Genomic DNA, 25,128 nt, shown 5'->3' on the forward strand with positions numbered 1-25,128 from the left:
GGGTTGAACATGGGTTGATGAGTAGAGGTGGGCGAATCGATCCAAAATATCAATACTGACACCAAATCGGTATCAGTATCAAAATGATGCAAAGATGGTAAGATCAATACTTTAGTTTCAAATTCCATCTTAATATTGAATTTATTTTATTTAGTATTTAAACTGTTGCTCAAGAGAGATTTTGTTTATTTGCTCTCAAATTATGTATTTTTTTGCACTGTGTAGTTGGGAAACAATTTGCTCACAAATCATGTTGATATGTTAGTAGAGTATCTTGTAAATAGCTACAAACCTTGTCCAAGTTCTGTGCAAAGTTTGAACAAAAAGAAATCAAGGGAAAAAACAAAGGGCCAGAAGTTTGATGATATATCAAATTTAAATCAAAATTATTGGTATCAGGGACACGATTCCTGTATTTATGTGGCATCGGATCAATACCAAAGCAATATCACACACCTGTATTGCAGAGGTCATTAACTTTGTACAGTGGATATCTATACACCTCCAAACTTCATATGGCCTTTAGGTGAGCTCAAGAAACGTGAGTAAAAATGATCCTTTTTGATAAAGAATCCAGATACAGTGGCTTATTTTATCCCGAGTTCACTGCTATGCTGCCACCAGGCTGTTGGAGGACCATAACGACTTTTAACTTTAATTTGATTCAATTTAATCATGTTGCTCAAATTGACAACATGCCATCTCAAGGTACTTTACAAAACGTCAATTCAATCCATTACACTTCCATTCCAATTGATCCTAGTCAAGTTAAATTTAGTATTTTAATTGATTAAAAAAAGTAAAAAAAATAAATGACATTCTTTCTCTAACTGTGGCTTTTAAACAAACAAAAATAATTTTGGAAATTATAATAATTTATTTTATTTATAATGCCCTGCATATCAAATTGAAGTCTCAAAGGGCTCATTCACTCGCTGTTGATTGCAACAGTTGGGTCAAGTTTGGCTTTCTGACCAACACCAGCAGGCAAGGTGGGTGAAGTGTCTTGCTTAGGGTCAAAAACGATGAGGGAGTCAAACCGGCAACCGCAACCCAGGACGAACCGCCGCCGCTTCGATTCAACCAGCGTTCTCACTGAGCTAAAGCAAAGTAAGCTAGGTCAGATCGACTCATTACATTAGGTGTGTGTTTTTTTTAAAGAAATATTTTTATTGAATTTTATAACAAAAGAAGGAGCAAGTGACAGTGATGCACTTAACACAGATTCTTATTAAATAACTTGGTCCCCAAAGCAAACAAACACAAATAAACAATAATGAACAATAAGAGAAAGAAAAACAAAACAAAACAAACAAAACATTAGGTGTGTTTTAGACGGTGTATGTAAACTTATGGTTTTAACTTAACCAAAAAGTCTAATTTTGCATGACTTCTTCTTCTTTTTTTTTTTTTTTCTTTTTACATGATTACCTTTTAATACTCCTGTTACAGATTTGCTGACCTTACAGCACAAGGAACATTTCTTTCTGGATAGACTTTTTTCTTCTTCTTCTTTAAACGTTGTTTCATTATTACATTGTTATTCAAATCTTCTAACCTGGAACTGAACATGATCGACCTCGAAGGAATTCCCATGAGCTCAGACCCGCTGATCCCACTTGTCCGACCTGCCCGCCCCCAGGCGCCGGCGTAACTGTTCTCCGTGTGGGCGGAGTTCCATCCCCCGACCTTCTCGAGCAGCCGCTGCCTAGGCAACCGCAGAGGCATGCATTCGCAGGGAGGAGGGCCCGTCAGCCGCACAGACCGCTCCGAAGTCAGCAGCGGGGACCTGAGCGCCGTCCTGCTCGCTGCTGGGGGAGACACGGACCGGGCTGCCGCGGATAGAGGAGACGCTCCCATCGACACGTTAAAGCCGAGCTCATCTTCCTGAAGCTGCACCCGGAGCAGAGACTGGTTCTAGGTGAGTCTGCTCTGCCACGGAGGTGCAACTTTTGATTCTGGGCTTTTATTTCCAACAAGAGAGATCAGCCTTAAAAAATAAGAAAAGTGGAGTGAGTTGACATGAAGCAGAGGAGAACAGACCAGTTATCCCAGCAATGGGTCCCAGTGCAGACAGTGGACCATCTGAATGAGCTCAACCATAGGGGAAAGAGAAAAGAGAATTCCCAGATTGTGCCTCCTGGCCCTGATCTTATTGTATAACATTTATTAGACTTTTATATTTGTGGATGACTCTGAAACTTTTAAATGCCTGCAAACTGCTTTTGCCACAGGCAACATCCTTCCTTCTTTGCAAGTTCCATCTCAAGTGCAGATCTTCTTCGAACCTAGATCATCCTTTTTTTTTTAGCATTGAATATGTAAAAGGGATCCTGGCAAAGTTTAACCAGACTAATATTCCAAATCTTTCATATTACTAAGTGACTGTTCCGTTCCTCTTCTGTCTTGACTCTTTAGATTTGTAGTTTTATTTAAGCAGTCTAAAGGGCTGCTCTGTGAGGCAGAAGCTCTGAAGTTAGGAACCTGCAGCTCTGAGGAGGAGCTACGTTTCAAAGGTGGGGCTAGGTCTACCCGGGCGTTTTGCACAGTTGAATGGTTGCCATGGAGATTAAAGGAGTTCTCAAACATGCACGAAAGTATCAAAGCGACACTAAATGTATGTTTTTGATGATTGAATGACTTTATAACAGGATGTAAAGCTCAAAAGTTGATTTAACATAACACTGTTTCTTTAGTAAATTAACATTTTAACCAGATCCAGGATAGGAAACAGTTCATTTTGTCATGGAAGTCAAATATTTGCCTTATTCTCTGTGAAAGCTGGATTTTTTCTTGTTAGTTTGGTAGTCGGGTAGATGGAGCAGCGTGATGAAAGCGCTTCCTGTCACCGAGCCGTGGCTGTGAGGGTGTGATGAAGCCGGGCTGGGAACCGCTGCTGCAGGACTCAAACTGAACTGTAACAGAAGCTTTGCAGACATCTCCCTTGTCTCTTTTATGTATTAACACATTTCATCTCCTTTGTGACAGTGCAACGTGCCCGTCAGCCTCCCTGCTCCCTCGCTGTCACTGTGGTCTGCCTGCCAGCTATCTGTTAGGTAGCTTTGTGGTTGTGTGTCTGTGCTCATGTGTTGTTGCATGTATGTGGTTCCTCCTCAGTTTCTGCAGAGACCTGTGGTTTCCCCCACAACCTACAGGATGCACATGAATAATATGTTAAACCAGTGGAGTAAGTACTTAAGTATTCACACGCTCTCCAGCCTTTCCTTAAACTGCAGTGGTTTATAAAACTGTTCCTGCACCTCAGACCTTTAAAAATTTTCCTCAGATTTTGTTTACCAGACCAAAACTAAGGAGCATATAAGTGTGACGCAGAAGGAAGTGATGATGATTTTCAATTTTTTTTTTTACTGATAAAATCTAAAAAGTGTGGTGTGCACTTCATTTTTATTCAGCCACAATTATTCTGATACTCAGGGTCTCCCGCAAGAAACCTGCTAAGCCCAGTGATAGGGTCACCTACAGGCCCACCACGTTTTTGAGTAAAAAAATGTTTAACTTTGACAGGAAATCTGAAAATATGGCTAGGTTAAAAAGCTACAATTCAAAGAAATATTAATTTTTTGCCCTTCAGTTGTTTCATCCAAATTAAAGGGTCCAAAAATGTGTAATCCATGACTAGTCTCTCCATCCAGTGATGTTATGAGCGTGTATCAGGGTTACTCAAATGCAAATCTTAAAGGTCCACAAAGACACTTTTAAAATAGCCAAAGGTTCGGGTGCTGTGGTGGTGACCTGTGCCACATGTCTTCCCCCTTCTCTCATTATCCACTTTCCTGCCTAACTACTCTCAAAAAAGGCCACTAAAGCCAATAAACCTCGAAATAAAATAGTCTAAGGTCCATTTATTGACCATGGACTGGTGACCTGTAGAGGTGACCCCACCTCTCGCCTGCTGACCATGAGAGATAAGGCACCAGCACTCCCAGCAACCCCACTAGAGATGAGGGTGTTTGATAATTGATGGATCTCCATTTATTACATTGATCAAGCCAGAAACTCTTGTAATCAAAAGTTTATTTCCACAAAAGAACAATAAACACAAGGAAATACAATGTCATTCAAAATGACATATAAATTTAACATTTTTGCTGGAGTTTCTTAAGATATAAACTCCTGCATTTTAAAAATGAAGGTTTTTTGTGCTTATCCAAGACCCATGCTACTCTGAGTGAGCACTCCTTTGTTTTTAGTTGTTGAAGAATGACTTCTTCAAAATAACACAGGAAAATAAAGATTTCTTAAATCTGCATGAAAGAATCAAGGCAACACACCAGCGTTGCTGTCACAGCATGGGTTCATGTTTGAAAAGTCTTAGTTTTTTGTTAAAGTTTGCATATTTACTTTGTGTTGGTCCATACCACAAAGTTACTGTTGAAACACTTTAAGGTTTTTGGTTCTACTGCAGCCAAAGGTGTTGTTGTCAGGAATGTCTTTAAAAGAAACTATTTGGATGGCATAAAAAATGCCTTTTGATGCTCAGCTCCTCTCAACTCTGAACCAAGGCTTAATTAAAGGACAGGGCCTGATGTTTCTGCATCACTGCCGTCGCACCACCTGCTCTGAGTGTTTAATCAGGATGAAATGCTGCTTTAAGCAGATGAACGCACTGTACTGCAAATATGTTTAGCTCTGCATTGTCCGCAAATAGGATGAATTTTCCTCAGCATCCAGCATGTCTAACCGTGTCCAAAGACGATGTGTCAGAATAGTGTCCTGTTACCTGCTGTCTGCTCAGAACCTGAGTTCCTTTTTCATAACTATGTGGCCTATTTATGTAGGAAATTATGGTTTTCAGTAATCATCTTTCACAATCATGTGTTATGCTCCAGTTATAACCTAAAGATGCTCTGATCTGGGATTTTTTTTCAATGCTTTGGCGTTTCATCCCATCCTACATCTTTTGTACTTATAATCAAACCCATTTGTGCCTAAATCATGGTGAATCAGTTTATCTTTGTGTATTGAACTCTACTTGATATTTGGTGATTCTGGTGATTCTTGTGATAAAAGTCACGTTTCATGTAAAATTTATTTAAACTCTTATTTTATGAAAACATGTTTCATTCTAATCCACTTTATTTAGGTTATTAGAAATAGTTGATAGATTATGACTCCTGATCAGTGGCATCATGAGTTTCTGAAGCCTCCTGAAATATTCTTAAGCTCTCTTAAATTATTCTGGGGATTTTTTGTTGTCATTATTACTATATTTTTGTTTTGTTTTGTTTTTCCACAAAAACTGTCAACAAATTCTATATGATGGATCCAGTATATGAGTTTAAATAAATATAATACATGAAGTATTATTTTTATCTCAAATATGATAATAAATGTATGAATTTCTGCAACACATCATAATTTAATAATGTAGGAACTGCTGAAGGTGAGACAGTCATCACAGTTTGCACAAATGTTCTTCAAAGGCTACCTAACAATTTTTGATGTGTGAGTAATTTATCATATATTGTATCACTTATCATGATAAATTCCTTATAAGAATTCTGATTTATTATTCTCATGATAAATTTCCATTAATGATGCTTAGAACCACCAGCAGCCTCTCTGTGTGTTCACAAATATTCCTGCTGATGTTTCCAATTTCTTTCTGCCTAGGGGCTGATGAATATTAATGTAAACATAAAGTTGCTTTCTGTGTTCCAGTTAGCTTCCCTGTTGTCTTCTGACTCTCCATTCTAACCCCGTGTTGAGTTCTGGACTTTTCTCCTCAGTTACTATTACTGTAATCACTCCAAATGAACACAGATCAGAAATGTTTCTCCTTCTCAACTGACTTCTTGGCTTCTTAGACAAGGTCCACCAGTAATATGCTAATACTTAGGTATTTTATTTGTATTGCTGTATTTGAAACAATTGTTTATGCACAATTCATGATGTCACTGGTTGCACATAACCATGCTGTGTGCATAGTGGCCTCAGCCTGAAATCGTATCCAGTAATGGCTATTGGGTCCAATACCAACTGAACTGGCCCTCACTATGAAAAAAGATTTTTCCTACATGGCATGAACTCGACAAACTTTGCAGTTTGGCTTGAGTTCTGGGCTGTCATAGTGGTGAGAAGCTGTTGACAGGAATAGCGATACATTGTGTGGTCTCTGCAATTTTCCTGACCTCCGACGTCCTTTCTAACCCACTCAACCATTTTGTACAAGCGACATATTGTTTATCAGAGAGAAATGATCTTTTCTGGAAAAAAAAACCCCAAAACACTCTGTCTGCTGGCATTCTCAAAGCGGTCGGGGCGTCACTCTGTTGTGTAATATAATCTGCCTGTTTTTTTAGACCGCTGCCTTACCACAGAGATAGAAGCTGCCGGGGGTTGACAGTCTCAGATTCCCTAAAGGCCTGAACGCATTTGGAAAAACACTGTTGTTTATGATGTTTACAGCCACCAACAGAACAGGAGTTTGTAGTATAGAAGGTGTGTTTTATCTCTGTGATTCAGTTTAGTTAATCAAGATTCACAACTTTCTTTACCGCCTAGTCTGCATTTGTATTTTTGGCAATATGCAACTTTCCTCTGAGTTCAATTGAACTGAGCTGAACTGAATTCAATTCGGAAACATCCAAAACGATGCAGGACATCGTTCCTAAATGCAGGACTTGAGTCTTAAAGTCTGAATATGTAATGTTCAGAAAAAAGTACTGACCTCTCAAAAGCATCATTAAAGTCCACCTTTATCTCCCTATTTCTTAATTCTTAAGGTTCTGACTAGCTTGAAAACTGATTTAAGGGGTGTGGTAGCTAGCATAATCTCCTCAAAATTAAATTGTTTTAACATTCCCACAATTTATCGCTGCTGCATTTCCTTCCCGTAGCTTCTACTGTTGTATCTCCCATGGAGCTTGGGTTGCTGCATCAACCACTTATTAGTTGGTGTACCACAGAGCAGGACATTTTACAGCCATAATAGAGTTGTGTCTAAATGCTTCCATCCTCATTAGGGTTTTGGAATCTCTGACTGGGAATTATTTCATGTCTAATTCTCCGAACATGAAAACATTGAAGGGAAGTTACAAAATGGTGTTGCCTAAGAGAGATGCAAATGGTGTGACCTAATCTAAACTGAACCTAAACTGGAAGTACAAGGCAAGAAGTAAACATTAATATGAATAAGAATAATTGATTTTAATTGATAATGCCCTTTATATATAGTTGAGTTTACTGTCCTCAGTGTTGACAAATTGTAACACATCTCCAGAACCTCGGCTCTCATGAGGTTTTCTGGTCTGCAACTGGTCACTGATGCACATGGAGAGTATACATTGTGGTTTGATCCAACAGATAAACCACTGTAGTTCAAACTACTGAGTACATAGTGCATCGATCACCAGCACCAGTGTCAGTGCAGGTCATAATGTTATGCCTGACTGGTCCGTTCACCTTTTCCTGTACATAACTTGTGTTACTGAGGAGTCGGTTCTCATGGAGGTCCACAAATAACCATTTTGTAATTATGGGAAGTGACAGGACCTTGCCCGCCACCTGGTTCATGTTGCAGCTGACCTCAACGTTTCTGTTTGTGAGGGGTGGGCCCATGAGGAGGTGGCTTACCGTGGCTGTTTTAAGGCTGGGCCAGCCGGTTCCCAGGAGCTAAGAACTGAACCATCACAAAGTTGCTAGGAAGCTCTCAATCCCAGGCCTGGTTCAAGAAAAGTCCTCTGTTCTGGGGTGAGGTACCCTGTTTCTCATGGAACATGTTGTTTGGTCTACAGAGTTTGCTGTGTTTTCAGGACAGTGCTCTGGTTCACCTTGGTGTTTACAGCAAGATGCTTTGTATATTTTTTTTAGTCTGTGGAGAGTGCACTGTCTTCTGTCGTCATCTGTTAGGGTAGCAGCAACAGAACTTTAAAAGGCTTAACAACCCGATGAAGAAAGCCAGTTCTGTTCTGGTTCTGTTCTGGAGCCGACTGTAAAACCTCTGGAGATGATGATGCAAAGAACGAGTATTCATAAAATCCCCCCAAAAAAACAAAACAACGACAACCCTGACCATCCTCTTCATGAGACTGCTTTACAACAACAGAGTGTCTTCAGTCATAGGCTTTTCTGGTTACACTGTATTACAGACTGCTACAGGAGCTCCTTCCTGCCCACAGCCATCAGCATGTCTAGCGACTTCTTGAAAAAAAAAAAGTGTGATATGAGTTAAAATGTTCAATTTCCCTCTGGGATTAATACATTTTTGTTTGAAATTTGAGGCCTCATGGCTGTAGATGAATCAGGGTTATACTGCCAGGCCTGCAGGGTGTTTTCACCTTAACTAAGAAAAGGTGGTGAAGTGTGTACCTGAGAGTCCACATTTTCTGTTGCGTGCTTCTTGCCTGAGGACAGCCAGGCAGTCAGGCAGTGCTATGTGTGTCGCTGGTATTATTTACACCTTCTTGGTGGAATGAGACACAGGTTAGTCTTTTTTTTTTTTCCACACACGTGACCTTTCAGTGAGAATTTTAGATTCAACCACCTTGACATCACCTAATGACGTGACGTCCCCTGACTACTTCAAACAGGACACACACTTTAAAGTAAAATGCATGAGGACTCTGCATAGTCCTCATGTTTGGATACTTTGCTCCAGGGAAAATAGTCTTGCTTTGGTGTTGGCAGTGGAACTTTAATGGGCGCTGAGGAAGCCTTTCCAGGAAGTCACCATCTGGTCTCTGAAAGCCTTGGTATTGCTTGTTTGCCCTGACAGGTCAGGCTCACTGCTCTCTGCTTGTCTAACCTTCCTACTCAGTTGGTAAAGAAAAGAACAACAGAAAGCTCAAGCTGTTGCCAGGCCGTCCAATGCGTCAAAACATTAATGTATTCTGTTGGGCTTTTAAACTGTGAAGTGGAGCAAAAATGAATTTGAAGTAATGCATATCCATACCTCTTTGCTTTGACAGCCTTAAATAAAATTTGGTCCAAACTATTGCCCTCAGAAGTCACCATGTAACCAATTAGAGTCCACCTGGCGGTAATTTAACCTCAGTATGAAGTGAGCCAAACTTTCAAAAAGCAAACATTTTCTGACACAGACATGGTGTTAGAGATCCATGTTTGGATAGAGAGAAGAAGTGGAAAAGAAATGTAGGAATACTGTTCTGTCAGTTTGGAAATGAATCTGTTATTTTCTTTTTAGAAGGTTTATTCATTTGAATTTAACTAGCAGTACAAACAGAAAGCAGTAGGTTCCGTTGTTCACACTAGAGGAATGCAATGCTAAATAGTTGGTGTCAGTGAAAATAGCACCAGTATTACCGATACCAATATAATTCAAGTGTGACTGACGCCTTTAAACTTCCAGTAGGACTTAGGTTTAGAACGGCAACGTGCCCACCACCACAGACGCACACAGATGTGGATTATGCACAGGATGTTTTGACACAAAATAACCTTTTCTTCACAGTTTTGTTAATAGTAAAGAGGATTAAAAATATCCAATAACTATAATTCCTCTATTTTGTTTTACTTGGAGGAAAATCTCAAGATATGCACAGTGCGTACTGCCGTACAGCTGCAGGCGCTACTTAGCATATGAACATGACAAACAGAAACAACAGAAAAACTAAACATATTTGTGTGCATCTTGTCCGTCATAAACAAAGTGGAAAAAAGTTATCACTTGAGGAGAAATCAAAGCAAAAACAAAAGTGGAGACCAAACAGCCAGGACAGAAAAGCAGGCAAAATGACAAAACAAAGGAGAGCAGAGAGGCACAGAATGGCAGATTCAATGGCTGCACTGTAAGCATTTCTCTCTGACAGCATTTCAACCATAATTGTTTAGTCTGAAGCCAAATGAACAAAAGCAGCATGAATAGCTGGGGTTGAGTCCCCCGACTTGATTGTTAAAAGCTTGTTGATTGTGTTAGCGTGTCAGCGTGCGCTTTCCACCGACATCATTGTGACTAAAGAGTGAACAGAGTCTGACCTTCTCTGCTGTCACGCTAGCTCACTGTAGCCGAGCGAAGGTCAGGATGAAGGCAGGTCAGGACTCACCTGAGTGGAGAACAATTATTAGGAAAGTTTCAGCTACAACTAATGATTCAGCACAGTCATATAGAAAATTACAGTAGCATGGAAAAAAAAATCTGTGAAAATAATGGTTTATTGAGAATAATCCAAGAAATGTAGAGTGCTATGAAAAAAAATGTTTTAGGTACACCAACTCATTTTAATCAGACAAAAGATAACCTGAGTGTTTTCCAGGCACAGACAACAGACAACATCTCTGTTGTCTTTGAAAGTACAGTCACTGTTGACTCACTTAGCAAAACAGAAACTATTTCAAAATGTTCTTTCTCTAACAATACAGGAGAAACTTTTAATCAAATCTACTCTTCCTCCTCACCTTTATTCTGTAACCATGTAGATGTGTTGGTAGGTGACATCCATTCTAAAGTTTCAGATATTATTAATTCCTCTGAGGTGAAGATAGTGTCTGGTAGAAACAAATCTCCATGGAGACATGCGCAAACTGTCGTAAAACTCAACTTCACGTTTATTATGAAATCTACAAAGAAAGACAGCAAAGCTATCACTCAACACTAAAACATGCAAGCGAAACATTCTTTGGGGAATTCATATATAAAAAAAGAAAAAATTAACAATACTCGAGATTTGGTAGTATTGCAACAGTTGACAGGCTCATAAACCCTCCTGTGACCGAAACACCAAACATGACCTGCAATGAATTTGCCAACTTCTTTCCAGAGAAAATTAGTAGATTAATCTGCACATCCACACTAAGTCGAATATCAACGCTATGCTCAGACATAATAAATGCATAAGAAATTTAGACAATTTCAACTACTTAAATATAAAAGCTTATTAATTAAGCTCCTCTTTCTGCTGTCTTGATGTCATGCCGACAACTTTCCTTAACTTTTCTACTGCAGAATCACAGGCCGATCTCCAAACTTCCATTCATCAGCAAAATCATTGGAAAAGCTGTTTAAACAGTTAGATAGCTTTCAAACTATAACTAACTGCTTTGATGTCTTTCAGTCTGGTTTCTGTACTCACCACCATACTGAGAATGGCCTAGTCAAAGTGTTCAGTTTCATCCACATGAATACAGACTGTGGAAAATCCACAGACTCTTGTCCAATATTAAAGAATACATAATACATGAAGAACATAGATTTCTTTGTTTCAATATGGAGCTTCTCATCGCAGTCACGTGTGGAGAATGTGGAGCCCTATTATTCAATATCTATATGCTTATAACAGGAAATAAGATTAGTTGCCATAACTATGCAGAAGATACACAGCTCTACATTATGATGTCATCAGGTGACTCAGAACCATCCAACCATGTACCAAACAAAATTTCACAAAACATCTACGCTCATGTACAGAGGAAGGAAATGTATTATTGAAACCTTTTGAATACAACTTAATAATTTATAATAATATCCGGATTATCTAGAGACATAGTGTTTCCCCTCATCATTAAGGCGCTACCATAAAAAACCACAGCTACAAGTCTCTGCCTGTGGTGAATGATCACCTCAGCCTTTTTTGTTAAACCTCACATGATGCAGCGTCTTTGTTTCTGTCTGCAGAGTGGAAGCACTTTGCCTCATCTATGCAGTTAATAAGTGGATTGTGAGGCCGGGCCTTTCATGAGCTTCTCTTTCATCCAGAATCACTTTCATGCTGCTAAATGCATAAATTGCCCTTTTGGTTGTCTTCTTTTGTGACGCCTCAATCGGTTTAGTTGCAGTGGAAATTCTGCTTCAACATGCAACACGTCGGATCGAGTAAAACGCTAATAAAACTAAATTACATTTGTTTTTCACACGTCCAGGGCCACAGTGACTTTGCACACATGCTTGTAAATTCTCCACTTTTCAAATTGTCACAAAACTAATTAATTAAAATAACTTTTTTTAAGCATGTTCTTCTTTTATGACTTTTGTTTTGCTTGGTGTACATAGCGTCCTGTTTGTGATTTTGCATGCTTTGCACCAGAGTTTTTGTATGCGCATGACACCCGACATTGCGTGTTCCTCTATTTTCCAGCAGACGTCTCCAGGATGTGCGATGTGGACTCGTCCTCGGAGCCCAGCAGCCCCACCCTGTACGGCGAGTCTTCTGACAGGTACTACCATGTGGACCGCTGGCAGAAGCTCCGCACGGCCGTACGCAAACTGGAGTTCTGGGAAAACTTCCGGGCTGAACTCATCGGGAGCGGATTCTTCTCCAGAGTCTACAAGGTGCTCCGTCTCGCCGTCCTCCCCCCTGATTTACACGTTGCTGCTCTACATCTGAGCTGCCATCAAAGCTGGCTTTGTTTGAGCCTCTTAATAAGGACATTCTTGCCATTCTGTAATTGGCCCACCAGCTTTAGAAACTGTGTGGGCACAAAATTCTCCCACCTTACATAATTCTCATTTTAAAGCTAATTTTGCTGCGCAGCAACAGGGAGAGCAAGCTGTCAGAAATGTTGCTGATGAAATGAGCTGGAATTAGTTTGAGGAGTTTGTTTGGAATAATTAGAGGTTGAATTTGTCCAGGCAGAACTTGGCTGAGAAGCAGCCTTTGTTCTCTGTCTTGACTGGTTTTTCTCACCTCTTCTCCTCGTCCTCAATATTCTTCATCACAGTTAACTTTATTTTTTCCTTCTGCCCCAGTTATTTGGAAATGTAACTACAACTTAGTGAAGTGCGTCATTCTCACTCAGTCATACCAATCCACGTTTTAACCAATCCTTCTTGTTCTTACTTTTGTTTTTCATTTTTCTTGAGGTGCGTCAATAGTCGTTGTCTACTGAGATGGCTTTCAGAAAGCAAACAGTAAGGGTTTCCTCTGTCTAAAGCGTGTCGCTGCTTCTCAGGTGATTCACAGCACTACGCGGAAGGTGATGGTAGTGAAGATCTACAAAAATGATGTGGACCAAGACAGCATCGTGCGAGAGATCAGCCTGCTGCAGAAGCTCTCTCACCCCAACGTTGTCAGGTAAAAGCACCGACCCGTCCCAGTCTCAGATCAGCCAAAGCTACAACAAGCAGGGCTCAGTCTAAAGCTGCCATCTAAAACCTCCTTAGTCTACTGAGAGCAACGTAGTTTGAGACAGTCTCTCCACATGTGGCCTTTTCCTTTCCTTATCCGTCTCTACAGTGATGACAAACACGAAAACGTAACTTTCAGACAACATGCATACACATTTTCTTTAAAAAAAAAATACAAGCCAGGGTATTTATAAAATTGTCACCTGCCTAAAATAATGTTTTTACCAAGGTGATCTTTTTGCCTAAAGATGATTTATGAAATAGAAAAAAATCATTTTTGGCAAAAAATGACTTGGGCCATTATTTAAGGAAAGTGACAATATGATATGTTAATCGTTACTCGATAGGCAAAAGTCATCACTGCTGTATGTGAGTTAACAGGCTCAGGAATAAAGGCACAGATAATAAAATGTCTTCTTTTTTTCAGGTATCTGGGTATCTGTGTGAAAGAAGACAAACTGTACCCCATCTTAGAGGTTAGTTCTGCTTTCTGCTTCTCAAGATTACCATTAATACATTTTTGTTTTTCGCTTTGTCTATTATGAAGACAAGAAACAAGAAATGTTGATCTGATATACTATAATCACTATGAAACTGTTTGCTGTGAGACTTTCCGTCCAACCAATATGTTACAGTTTCTTGCTTTAAATATGAATTCCTCATTATCATTTTTTTTTAGAAAGTTTTTACGAAAATTGGCTTGCAGGTAAATTTGTGCATTCTTACTTGCCAGACAGCGGATAATGGTCTCTCAGGGGCGACTGTTGTTGAAGGTTTGAGAGTTGTGTCCTGCAGGTCTTCACTGAGGACCATGAAGCTGCACTGTCTGGACAAAAGCTCACATGTTTTCACTCCATTGTCCAAAGTGACAAATCCTCTTGATTTTCTTAGGTTTCTTAAAGTGGCGTGCTTGTGATCCAGAAGTGAGGCGCACAGTCCTGTTAGTGAAAACATCCACATCATCAATATCGACCTGTGCAGTGGGATGGGTCACTTGGTCCAGTGAACCTTGTGTTTGTTCCCTCTGTGTTTGTTCCCAGAGGGAATGGGTGATTGCATGTCCATCACCCATTAGGTGTAAACTTCTGTTTGTTTGACGCGTTTCTTTTGACGCAGTCCTTAACCTGAACACTGGCTGCATGTTTCAGTACGTAAACGGCGGCTGCCTGGAGGAGCTGCTGGCCAGGAAAGATGTTCCCCTGTGCTGGAGAGAGAAGGTGGACCTGGCCTGTGACATCAGCAGAGGAATGATCTACCTGCACTACAAGAACATTTACCACAGAGATCTGAACTCAAAGGTGAGGCCACCAGACCTCCAACCAGAACTCAGGCGTATCTGTTGTCAATACTGGAGACGATGTCCAACAATCTGGGTTTTGGAGACATTTTTACACCTGAAAAAGTACTGAAGTAATGACTGGTGGTGTGTCATCACGTCAGACAGGACAAGAACTGATTGGTTACTTACCAGGTTTTAAAAATCCGAAATTTCACTTTCAATTTATTTAGAATAAGCTGTATCACAAATAGCAAACAATTTAAAACAATCTGCATTCATCTTAAAATTATTGGGGACTCAAACTAACAAACTGTCAGATTTTCAGGCGTAAGAGAAACACAATACAAAGGTTCCAGTTCAGGACTTTTGTGTGTAAAAAACAACTTGTCAGTAACTGTGTTAATTTTAAAAAAAAATAAATTAAAATGTGTGTAATTAATTAATTGAAATGAACGCAGTAAAGTCCGAGTCCTACTTAAAATAAAAAATTCCTGGTTTGACTGGTTCATAGATTGTGTTTCCTAGGCTTCCATTATTCAGTGGTGCTAATGCCTAAAAAGCTTTGAAAATATTCCATTTTATGCATTTGCAAATAAAAGTAAATAAATTCTGGCAATGTGTTTTGACCAGAGAACATATCTGAATTTAATACAGTTTATTTCAGAGTCCTTTAAAGAAGTGAGAGAACCCTTGTGATTAGCACTTTAACGTAGTTAGGGATTAACAGTGTAGATCATGAATCACATTGCAGTCCCAAAAAATGGAGAAACAATAACTTGATTCTCACAAGTTATTGTTAAAGCAGATTTTTATGTGGCCATCTGTATTCTCGTGTTTCTATGGTTGTACTGCATTTCTGAACAAGTTCAGTTGTTTTTATGAGACACATTTTCAATTCTTTGAACAGAATATTGTCTACTTACCGTAATTGAGAGTGACATTACACAACAGCTGGGCTTACTTTTGTGTAATGTTCCACTAGTTCTGGTTCATGACTGAAACCCGCCTTCCTCTTCATGTACCCAGGTTTTGCTACAGAACGTGGCAACCGTGACAGAAAATAAGTAATGCATCTTGACTTATTTGGTCTTTTCTTATTAAAATATTGTTTTTTATTTCCTCCTTGCTTAATTCTGCATGCTTGTTCTTGTATAAATTAAGCAGAAACGAGTGTGAACCATCTGCTGAGGAAATAATACACTTGTTGCCCGCAGCATGACTTCAGCGCTGAGACTGGAAATAAGCACACAGATATGAATATTTGCAAAGGGGGTCTTTATCTAGCCAGCTCTATGTTTGTAGTTTATTTTGCATTTTACCTGAATTAATTCCAGCATTGACCCTTCGCGGTACATTGAAGGAAGTCTCCGTCTGCATGTTTATCCTCAGTGACAGTATCAGGCCTTGAAGAGCCTCTGTAAATTGCTGCGTGGGTGAACTTGTGTGTAGGTGCCCTCTCGCCTCCGGTTGCCAGGTTTTCCAGAAGAAGCCACCAGAAATGCAAAGCAGCATCATGACAGCCTCTGTTGTTATGTTAATAGCTTGTTGCTAACTGCAGACTGTTGGCTGTCACCCAGTGGCTCCTCACTTGGCTCCGGTCTAATTCTCTAAGAGAGTTGTTGGTTTGCGTCAAACCTCTACAAGGCAAAACCTGCTGATCCAGATAGGGTAGATTTCTGTAGACAAAGTGAAAATGGTCGAAACCATTGTGTTCAAAGTGGGGCCCCAGGGCCATTTGTGGCCCCTGGACTAATTTTTTGACCACAAAGTAGGACAAAATTTAATACATTTTGACAAAGATTTGACTTTTAAAATGTACTTTCAAATATATTAGATGTAACATAAAGTGATAATCTTTTCCAAGATGTCTGTTTTCCTTCTGTTGTCATAGTAACTAGGATCACAAACAATAATATGTTATATTGTATTATTGTGCAACAATAATACAATATTTTACCACATTTTCTTTCCTGAGTATTATTTCAGTCTCTTGTGTTCATCTCTGTTACCTCAAAGATTTTGAAAATGGTTGCCTCAGAGTCTTTTTTTTCAGTAGTAGCATCCACACTGAAGAGTGTTGTTAGACCTGATAATGCATTATAGTGCATTTATTACAAAACAAAACAATAACCAGATCTATGATCCTAACCAGGCTAGAAAATTCGCCAGTTCTGATCACCATCTGGTAAATATATAAATTTTCAGACTACATGGTTTCAAAACTCCTAAATGTGAATAGCTGTGTTTCCATATTTAAAATTTCAAAAACAAATTTGCTTTATGAAACCATGACAATTTTGGAAAAACAATTGCTTTTCAATAAAAAGTTTTGGGATGAGGTTGTTGTTTAGCTGTGTAGAAACCAGTTTATTTGGCAAACTGATATGGAAACACTTTTTGACATCACACAAGTCACATGATCAACAATTGGATGTTGCCGCTGGCGCAAACCATGAAGGAGACGACGACAGCTGGATGATGACAGTGTAGCAAGTTTCTTTTTATGTGTGAACAAACTTATTTGTGCAGTTTTTTCTGACATTGTCAGAATGTTGACAAAGTTTTGCACACATTTGTAAATGAAATGCAGCTCGTGACGTTGAAACGACTCCTGAACTGACTCAGAATCTGTGAAGGTGTGAGAAGCCGCCGTTCTCTTTGGAGCTTTCGGGATTCCTCCTTTTGTCTGCTGCTCTTTCCATTTCTGTCTCTAAAGCTGTTGATTTTCCTGCCAAAGAAGTGACTAAACGAAGCTGCTAAATTTAGAGCTCAGGTCTTGAAGTGAGGTTTTTCCCTCTGTAAGGCCTCGTAATGAAAGGTTAGTAGAGGGAAGAGGTTTCTGATATCCGAGCCAGACTCCAACCACATCATGTGTACGCACACAGAGCACTCCACGCGAACCATGCTTTCACCCATCAATCCACATAAAAAGCTCCAATTAGACATCGCACACATATCTGGGACCACTTAATGTTATGCAATCAGATCTCCCACTTCCTGCACCTCTCTGTCATCACACCTCCTGCTCACAGACTGTAAACAGCCCAGGTTCTGTCTCCATTAAAAGCTGTTGCTTTTTATTAAAGAGCAGAATGCATGATGAAGAGTTAATCAGTGAATTGGAGGCTTGCCTGCTCCATAGCGGGCCACTGAGTTTGGCCTCTGCATGTGGTCCAGTTGAATTATTTAGTGAGGTTGAAAGGTTCTGACAGTCAGAACCGGTCAACCCTTGATGACAGATAAATGTGAAGCTGCTCCATGACAACGTCTGTCTCTAACGATGACATAATGAATCCATCAAGCTTTTATTTTTCTTAAGTTGTACATGTACGCTGCCCTCTGCTGTCAGATTCTCACATTGCGGTTCTCTTCTCGTCGGTCCCTCCAGAACTGTCTGGTCCGAGTGACTCCTCGGGGCTGGGAGGCCTTGGTGACAGATTTTGGGCTGGCGAGGGAAGTGGTGGAGCTGCCTGTGAAGGATCCCGGCAGGAAGTTGTCATTGGTGGGCTCGGCCTTCTGGATGGCCCCCGAGATGCTCCGAGGAGAGCCCTACGACCGTAAGGTGAGTCCTCAGTCGTTTCCCAGGAAGGAGTTTTAGTTCTCTGTGCAGGAAGTTAAAGCATTCCTCATGTGAGCTTCTATTCCCCTACAAAACTGGACTTCTTTTAAACTTTTCTACATTATAAATGTTTTCTTCCTAGAAGCTCTACATCCCTGCTCTTTGGGAATCTCGCTGGGTAGCATGCTGGGCCCAATGCATTTTCTATTAATGACTTTCCCAAAAAATATTTAAGCACTCCAATACTTTCAAGCTGAAGTATGAAGCTTTTCTAAATTTTTATTTTTATTTTACATATTTGTTGAAACTGTCACCAAGTTGTTGCAGTGTGCTGTGAGACTGATCATCTCTAAAAGCTCAAATTCCTCCACTTCCTCCCTTGAGCTACTTTTGTCTTCTGAAGAAATGCACTGCTCCCGACCAAAAACAACCAATCAGAGCGAGGACGGTCTCGATGCTGTCAATCATTCTCATGTGCTCACTGCTAAATGTGCTAATGGTAGAGAAGCAATTGAAGTGCAGAGCCTGAGCACTCACCACAGCTGCAGTGTAGCAGAGAGCATATGGGAAGTAAAAAGGAGGAAGAGCAGAGTCACAATTAGGGTGATTGACATCTCTAAGACCCGCCTTCTAGCTCTGATTGGTTGTTTCTAGTTATCACAAGGAGAAGGTGCAGAAGGTCAACTGTTTCACAGATTATCTGTTTCATACCAAACTGTCATAACATGGTGACAGTTTCCACAAATATGTAAAAAATATTTATTTATTTTTTCTAAAAGTTATGTATTGCTGCTTTAATACATGAGGAAGCTGCTTTTTTTTGTCTGGCTCAAACATACAGATTCAGATATTCAAATTGTCAGTTACTTGGAGATCTTCAGCAACTTCAGTGCTAGTTACAAGATAATTATTTGACTATTGATATAAGAAAAAAAACTGTGTGTATGTATTTTTTTCTCACGTAGAAATAAAGGCGTTTCATTACCAAACCTCCTTCTGCTGTCACAATTTATAAATATCTAGGAATTATTTTGGATTCTCATTTGACTTATCACACCCTGTGCCAGCCGCAAGCTGAAGCAAAACTAATTTAGGTTTGCTACAAAATGAGGTCAAACTTGTCGTCTTCTGTTTGGAATCTTCATGCCATGATATTTACAGCCATGTCGTAGCTACTGCCTGTCTGCTCTCTTACTCATGAAGTTTCAGAACCCACAGCCTCTATGACAGGGCCTACAAAATTCATAATAAACTTCCTGTCTGGATTCTTTCTACTTTAAATACTTTAATGTTTCAAAATTAAGTTGTACTTTAAAATTTTCCGAGGTGTAAGGTATGTAGCTCTTTCTGCTCAGATGCCTAAACAATGTGTTGGAAATGATCGCTCGACTCGCTCTGTTAGAAGAAGACACTTGCCATCCCCAGCCTTTAAAAACTGTTAATGCCAGAGATACATTTTCTATGTTTATAATATTCCACAACATATGAAGTCCATGTCAACACTGGCACTGTTTGAGAATACTCATCCTGGTCATCTGGTGACCGCCTTCTTCCTCGATCTCCACTAGGTGTTTAGTGTCCTAACTGACAGATGGAAATGTGGAGCTTTACGTTGTAGACATTAGTCTGCTGCTTGTTTCAGGTGGATGTTTTCTCCTTCGGCATCGTTCTGTGTGAAATCTTGGCCAGGATCCCGGCCGACCCAGAGATCCTCCCCAGAACCCAGGTACAGACCAGAACCAGAACCACCAGCTGCAGGGATTATCCAGCGGTGCACAGACATGAACGTTTCACTGTAACAACTGGACTTTAGCGTGGCCGGAGTGATGATAGCATCGGTGTGTTTCAGGACTACGGGCTGGATGTGAAGGCGTTCGGTGAGCTGGTTCCTGACTGCCCACGGCGCCTCCTGGAGTTAGCAGCCAGCTGCTGCATGGTATGTAGATGGAAGAAACTCTCCATACAAACAGAGAGAAAGAAAAGAGTCAGATGATCATTTGTCTGCTCCGGATCGGAACTTAAATTAAAAATGGACACCATATGGACAGGTCTGCACTCCGCTACTGGACAACACAGAGACACACACACCACAAAACACTATGCACACACTCATTCACAGTGACACACATGAAACCCTTCATTAAAATTCCCTGTGTTTTCTACATCCTTTTATAAGGATTTAATTAGGCCAAATTTGAACAAAAAATATAAACATTTTGCATTGAAGACAAAGAAAAACTTTTGCTTGTAAATATGTTCTTCCTAAAGAAAATTTGCTGTGTCTCTTACTTTACTTCTGATGAGGTATAAAAAGGCTTAACGGTCAAATGAAATGTCTGCAGAATGTGCCAACTTTTTAAACTTGATTATTCAATTAATCGTCAGAATAATCAATTACTTGAATGCAAAGTATGAATCTAACAGTCCAAACGAATAAATTGAGTATTCTTTCTGACGAGGCTCGTTTGTCAGATTAAAATTACCTTTTGAAAATAACAACCTTTAAAGCCACATTTGTGTAATAAACAATATTTATTTTATTGGTCCGACATACTATCCTAGTTTTAAATGTTGTGTTTCCATCAAGCCGAAAATCATCGTGGTTATTAACAGAAATGTAAGCTGGAAAACACCAGTCTGTACTGAATTCACTGGTATAATGTGATTCAGTAATAGTTCCTTAAATAAATGGACTTTTCAGTAATATTCTGATTTAGTGAATGATGCTACGGTATCTGTGTGAAATGATACATTATGTATTTTTATGGGCTAATTATGAGGTAAACAAAATGGAGAGTGTTGTAGAATCATTTGAACAGATCATGAATCTGATGAATGATCTGGGTTCATACTGGCACAGTGACAGATTAGATCTGACCAGACTGTGGCCTCATGCAGCTTCCTGTCTCTGCTGCTCCCAGGTGGAGTCGTTCCGGCGCCCGGCCTTCACAGAGCTACTGGATGAGCTGAGCGAAGCTGCGGAGGGTCTGGAGCCGCCACCGAAGCCCGACCTGACGGCCCGCTGAGCAGGGGGTGTCCAGCAGCAGGGATTATTGATCACTGTGGAGACAGGAAGCCGAAGTGAGGGGGGAGTTTAAAGAAGGCGGGGCTGATTGTTGATGCTTCCTGCTTTCTCACCACAGGCTCAACTTGTCTTTTCTGAGAGCGGTTAGCCAAACCACGGCTTCCCTGAACGCTTTGCTAACGTGGCTTCCAGGTGATCAGTGTTACTCCTCGAAGTAGATCCAGTTTCATTTCCCGACTCAGAGGTTTCCTCCTCCTCTTCATACGCGCCTCGTCCTGCTTGTCGCCGCCACTCGTTTGGAATCAACGACACAGATCATCCGATCTGCTGATAGGTTTTGGTCTTTGTGTCTGCTTTAGTTGTTCTGACTTCTCCTTCGTTCAGCCACGGACTCCAAACGGCTGCAGACAGCTGAGGAACCTCAGACTGACCGTCGTGTTCAAGGTTTTTGAGAGCTTGTCTCAGTTTTACAGAAAATATCCTTTGTTTCTACATATACACAGAAAAAAACAACAGGCCACAAAGTGTGTAAAGTGTACAGGCCCCTGTTAGAGTGAAAAGAAAATGTGAGACTAAAATCATTCCAAAACCTTTTCAGCCTTTAATGTGACAGTTCTAAATTATAATCTAAACTGAATAAACACATCAATAAATCTATTTACTTGTTATTGATGCAAAGCAAAGTAAATCCACATCCCGCATCAATAATACTGATTTTGTTACTGATATGGATACTTTTTATTATGTAAGTTTGATACATCGTCAAAACTTTGGACCTTAAGTTGTTTTTATGTTTCTTTTGAACTATTTTGTAAAAACCTGGGACAGAATTTGTACAGGTTTATAGGTGTCTAACATTCAGATAATATACTAACATGATAAACAGAAACAATAGAAAAAAACAAACATTTGTATGTATTTTTTATAAATCAAAGTGATCAACATTGATCAAATCAAAATCTTTTGCTGTAGATAAACTACAGCACCAACATGAAATAGAGTTACATGAGGAAATCTGAAACTTATTGATCCAGTACTGATACCAATTTGGAATTGATATATTATTGATACTTTAGATAGATCCGCCCACCTCTAGTGTTCACAATATTAAAATGATAATTTGCTGATGCAGCCTTTGCTGTCATTTCAACATTTATCCTTCTTTGGTAGAAGCTTGCAGGGATTTTACACATAACTTTCCAACAAAGTTTCTACGTTTCTCGGCGAAACAAGCTGGAGATGAAATCAGTTTTCAGACTGCGAGGATCTGATCCACAGCCCTCTTCAAGTTTTTCTCTTATGACGCCATTTTTATTTTTATTTGAACGTCTGCTTGAACCCTGTTGAAAAAATAAAATCCATTTTCATCTCCGGCTTCATGGTAAGCGCCTGAAGGCGTTGCATAAAAACTGAATGATATTTAAAACTGTTGATGATTTCCTCCACACTCACAAAAATATGAATTCCAGGGCATGATGTTGCCGCCACCAAGCTTCATTGGTGCTCCTCTGGAGATGTGAAATGCACCAGATTTGTTGCTTTAGCAGTTGAACTGCACAGGAAGTGTTAAAAATTATACTAAAGACATAAAAGGTTCAATGTCTGATTTTGAAACCTCTAACAGGGGCGTGTAAACATTTTACGGCTTGAGTGGAGAAAACTGTCGTAGTGAGTCATATGTAGATTTTTAAATCACATTCTTGCTTTGACTCCAGTACACCCAGACTGTCTGTAACCTGTTGCTTATATATTCCTTTGACATTTTTAAACATGCTTGGATCTGAACATGTGTTTTAAAAAGCCTGAGCTTTCTGTATGCTTCCCGTTCTTCTGGTACTGTAAGGGTCCAGTTCGGTTTTCCATGTTATCAGAATTTCAAGGCAGCTAAAATGCAACGGACTTTCATTCTTCCTAACATCAGCCAGACTTTTGTGATGGAACAAATAAAGTGATATTCTTTGTCTATCATTTCTTTTTGTGAGATGCTTTAAGTTTAAGTTCAGAGTTGATGAAACATGATCACATTGAGCCTGTTGAGCTGCCTCCATCCATCCATCAACAGGATGGATGGTAGAGTTCCCAGCCAAATGGAACATAGATGTCAGGTACATCTGCTAAATCTATTTGCGCACCAAAATATGTAAGGAATATGTAAAGCATCACAGTTTTAATTTGTATTTTTTTTAGCTTTGTTTGTTTTTTCTTTATTTTTTGCTGTTTTCCCACAAAATCCCTTCTGCTGTTATACCACTACATGCCACTGGATGGCAGTCTTTTCATAACTGATACGAATCCTGACTGGATTACTACTAACGACCAACTGCTGTAAAAATAAGAAACTGTCCGAAGAACAGAATCCAGACATAAAACTACAACGGACTTCCTGTGCAGAATGTTTGACATGATCAGTGAGAATGAAATGATGGACAGATTATGAAACATGTGAGACCAGAATATGAAAGAAAGACAAAATAAAAAAACAAAATAGTTCTGTTAAAGATGTGTTGTGACATAGGTTTGGTTTGGCTATGAGAAAACTATAAATAAATGCAAAAGCAATGATTAACAAAATTACATACTTACATCAAAGTGACAAAGGTAGCCAGAGAGATATTTATCTCAGTTATTTCTCATGAATACCTGAGATTGCACACATATGTAGAACTATTGATCAGCAGGTTTCTACACACACACAGGCAGACACACACACACACACACACACACACACACACACACATATATGTATATATATATATGTTTTTACCAGCATTTATCTGAGAAGTAGCTCATATAATGAGTCCAGCAGATGTGCTTGCTATTTGCTTTCTGGCTAGTCTGAAGGAGCTGAGTGGGGGAGTTTCGGGGGATTGCTGCTCTGTGAGGCCGAAACTCTGATGCCTGGAATTTGCAGTTCTGAGGAGGAGCTTCATCCTCTAATGCTGGTACTTCTGGTACCGCTGAATTGTTGCCATGGAGATGAAATGATTTCTCAAACATCCATGAAACAATCAAGACAACACTCATTTCCAGGAATGTTGTTGCATCATTATAACATGATTCAAAGCTCAAAAACATATATTTACATCATACTGCACCTTTAACTTCTCTGATTTCTGGTCATTTCTTCATCAGACTGAAGCAGAGGATTTGCTGGAAGGATGTGACAGAACATGTTCTATGATCTAAGAAACATGGCTGCTTTCATGTTGGGTTGCTGGAGCTCTTAACACTTGCGAGAGAGCCAGACTTCATTATTTTTTCTTTGAAGCACGACTTGTCTGCATAATCAGCATGGAAACATAATGCAAATGTTTTCAATTATGAAACAGAACAAAGAGCCTCTTCTGAGTCTATATAAAAACACCTGGCTGACAAATAGACACAAATATAGTCTAGCAAACAGGAGTCGGCTCCTAGTGCTCAGCTGTTACAGAGAGAGCATTAAAGATTTAGATGCTCTTTCAGGGCCATGACAACACTCTGCACCTCCCACCTCTCCCTGCACCAGAGTCTAAACAGTGAGATTGATGATTATCTAAACACTGATCTGTGTGTTTCCTCTGATTTACACAACCATGACTGTGATCACAAAGGACAGGGAGGAGCAGCGGTTGCATTTCAATAAAAGTCAGTTTGTTGTCATTCCGCTTTTATGTAATATAATTTATTAATTGGTTCTTTAGGACACAAATTAAACATTCATATGAATATCATGTTTTTATTTAGATATTTCTGATAATTACTGAGAACCCATACATGCACAGGGAGAACATGCAAACTCTGTACAGAAAGACACCAGGCTGGGAATCAAACCCAGGACCTTCTTGCTGCAAGGCAGCAGCTCTACCCACTGCACCACTGTGCAGCCCATTAAATAAGTTTTTATTTCTTTTTGCTCCTTTTTAAAATGAGAAGCAGTGGTAAGCTTATTACATTGTTGTTAATTTTAAGTGCACATGTTTTCTCTGATTCTACTTTACTTGCTTTCATTGGTTTAAAAAAAAATCAGTTTGAAATAGATTAATAAATAATCTAATAGGGTTACCTGTGTATGCTAGCTGGTTCCTGTTAGCTGTGATCTGGAGGATTCCTGACTGCTTCAGTCATCATTTAGTTTCCTGTTGTGTGCGGTTGCTGGACGCTGGAGAAGCCTGGCAGCAGGGGTCAGTTATCAGTCAAGTATGGATGTTTGGCCCACTTGGATCTGATTGTTGGGGTCATTA

The 25,128-nt window shown here is 39.7% G+C and overlaps 1 protein-coding gene across 6 annotated transcripts; it reads left to right on the forward strand.

The window, feature by feature from the left end:
* Positions 1-1,743: 1,743 nt before the first annotated feature.
* Positions 1,744-23,269, forward strand: zgc:162952 (PKc_LIMK_like_unk domain-containing protein). 6 transcript variants are annotated; one of them, XM_044110693.1, is made up of 10 exons: positions 1,744-1,921; positions 2,989-3,056; positions 12,057-12,247; positions 12,868-12,989; positions 13,470-13,518; positions 14,191-14,340; positions 17,710-17,883; positions 19,523-19,606; positions 19,730-19,816; positions 20,802-23,269. In XM_044110693.1, exons 3-10 carry the CDS (start codon positions 12,068-12,070, stop codon positions 20,904-20,906), a joined length of 951 nt encoding a protein of 316 aa, XP_043966628.1. In that variant the 5' UTR covers positions 1,744-1,921; positions 2,989-3,056; positions 12,057-12,067; the 3' UTR covers positions 20,907-23,269. The 6 variants fall into 6 exon arrangements, with proteins under 6 accessions (XP_043966628.1, XP_043966624.1, XP_043966625.1 ...); XM_044110689.1 differs by lacking the exon at positions 2,989-3,056 and adding an exon at positions 3,118-3,187 and having other exon boundaries at positions 12,054-12,247; XM_044110690.1 differs by lacking the exon at positions 2,989-3,056 and adding an exon at positions 3,118-3,187.
* The last annotated feature ends 1,859 nt before the right edge of the window (positions 23,270-25,128 follow it).

This window comes from Gambusia affinis, linkage group LG03 (genome assembly GCF_019740435.1).
Source record: "Gambusia affinis linkage group LG03, SWU_Gaff_1.0, whole genome shotgun sequence".
NCBI classification, from domain to species: Eukaryota; Metazoa; Chordata; class Actinopteri; order Cyprinodontiformes; family Poeciliidae; genus Gambusia; species Gambusia affinis.

Coding starts and splice junctions, on each gene's coding strand:
- zgc:162952 (XM_044110689.1), top strand. CDS start 3,157: ATGCACATGAATAATATGTTAAACCAGTGGA. Junction 3,188..12,053: donor TAATATGTTAAACCAGTGGA/GTAAGTACTTAA, acceptor TCTATTTTCCAG/CAGACGTCTCCAGGATGTGC. Junction 19,817..20,801: donor TAGCAGCCAGCTGCTGCATG/GTATGTAGATGG, acceptor TGCTGCTCCCAG/GTGGAGTCGTTCCGGCGCCC.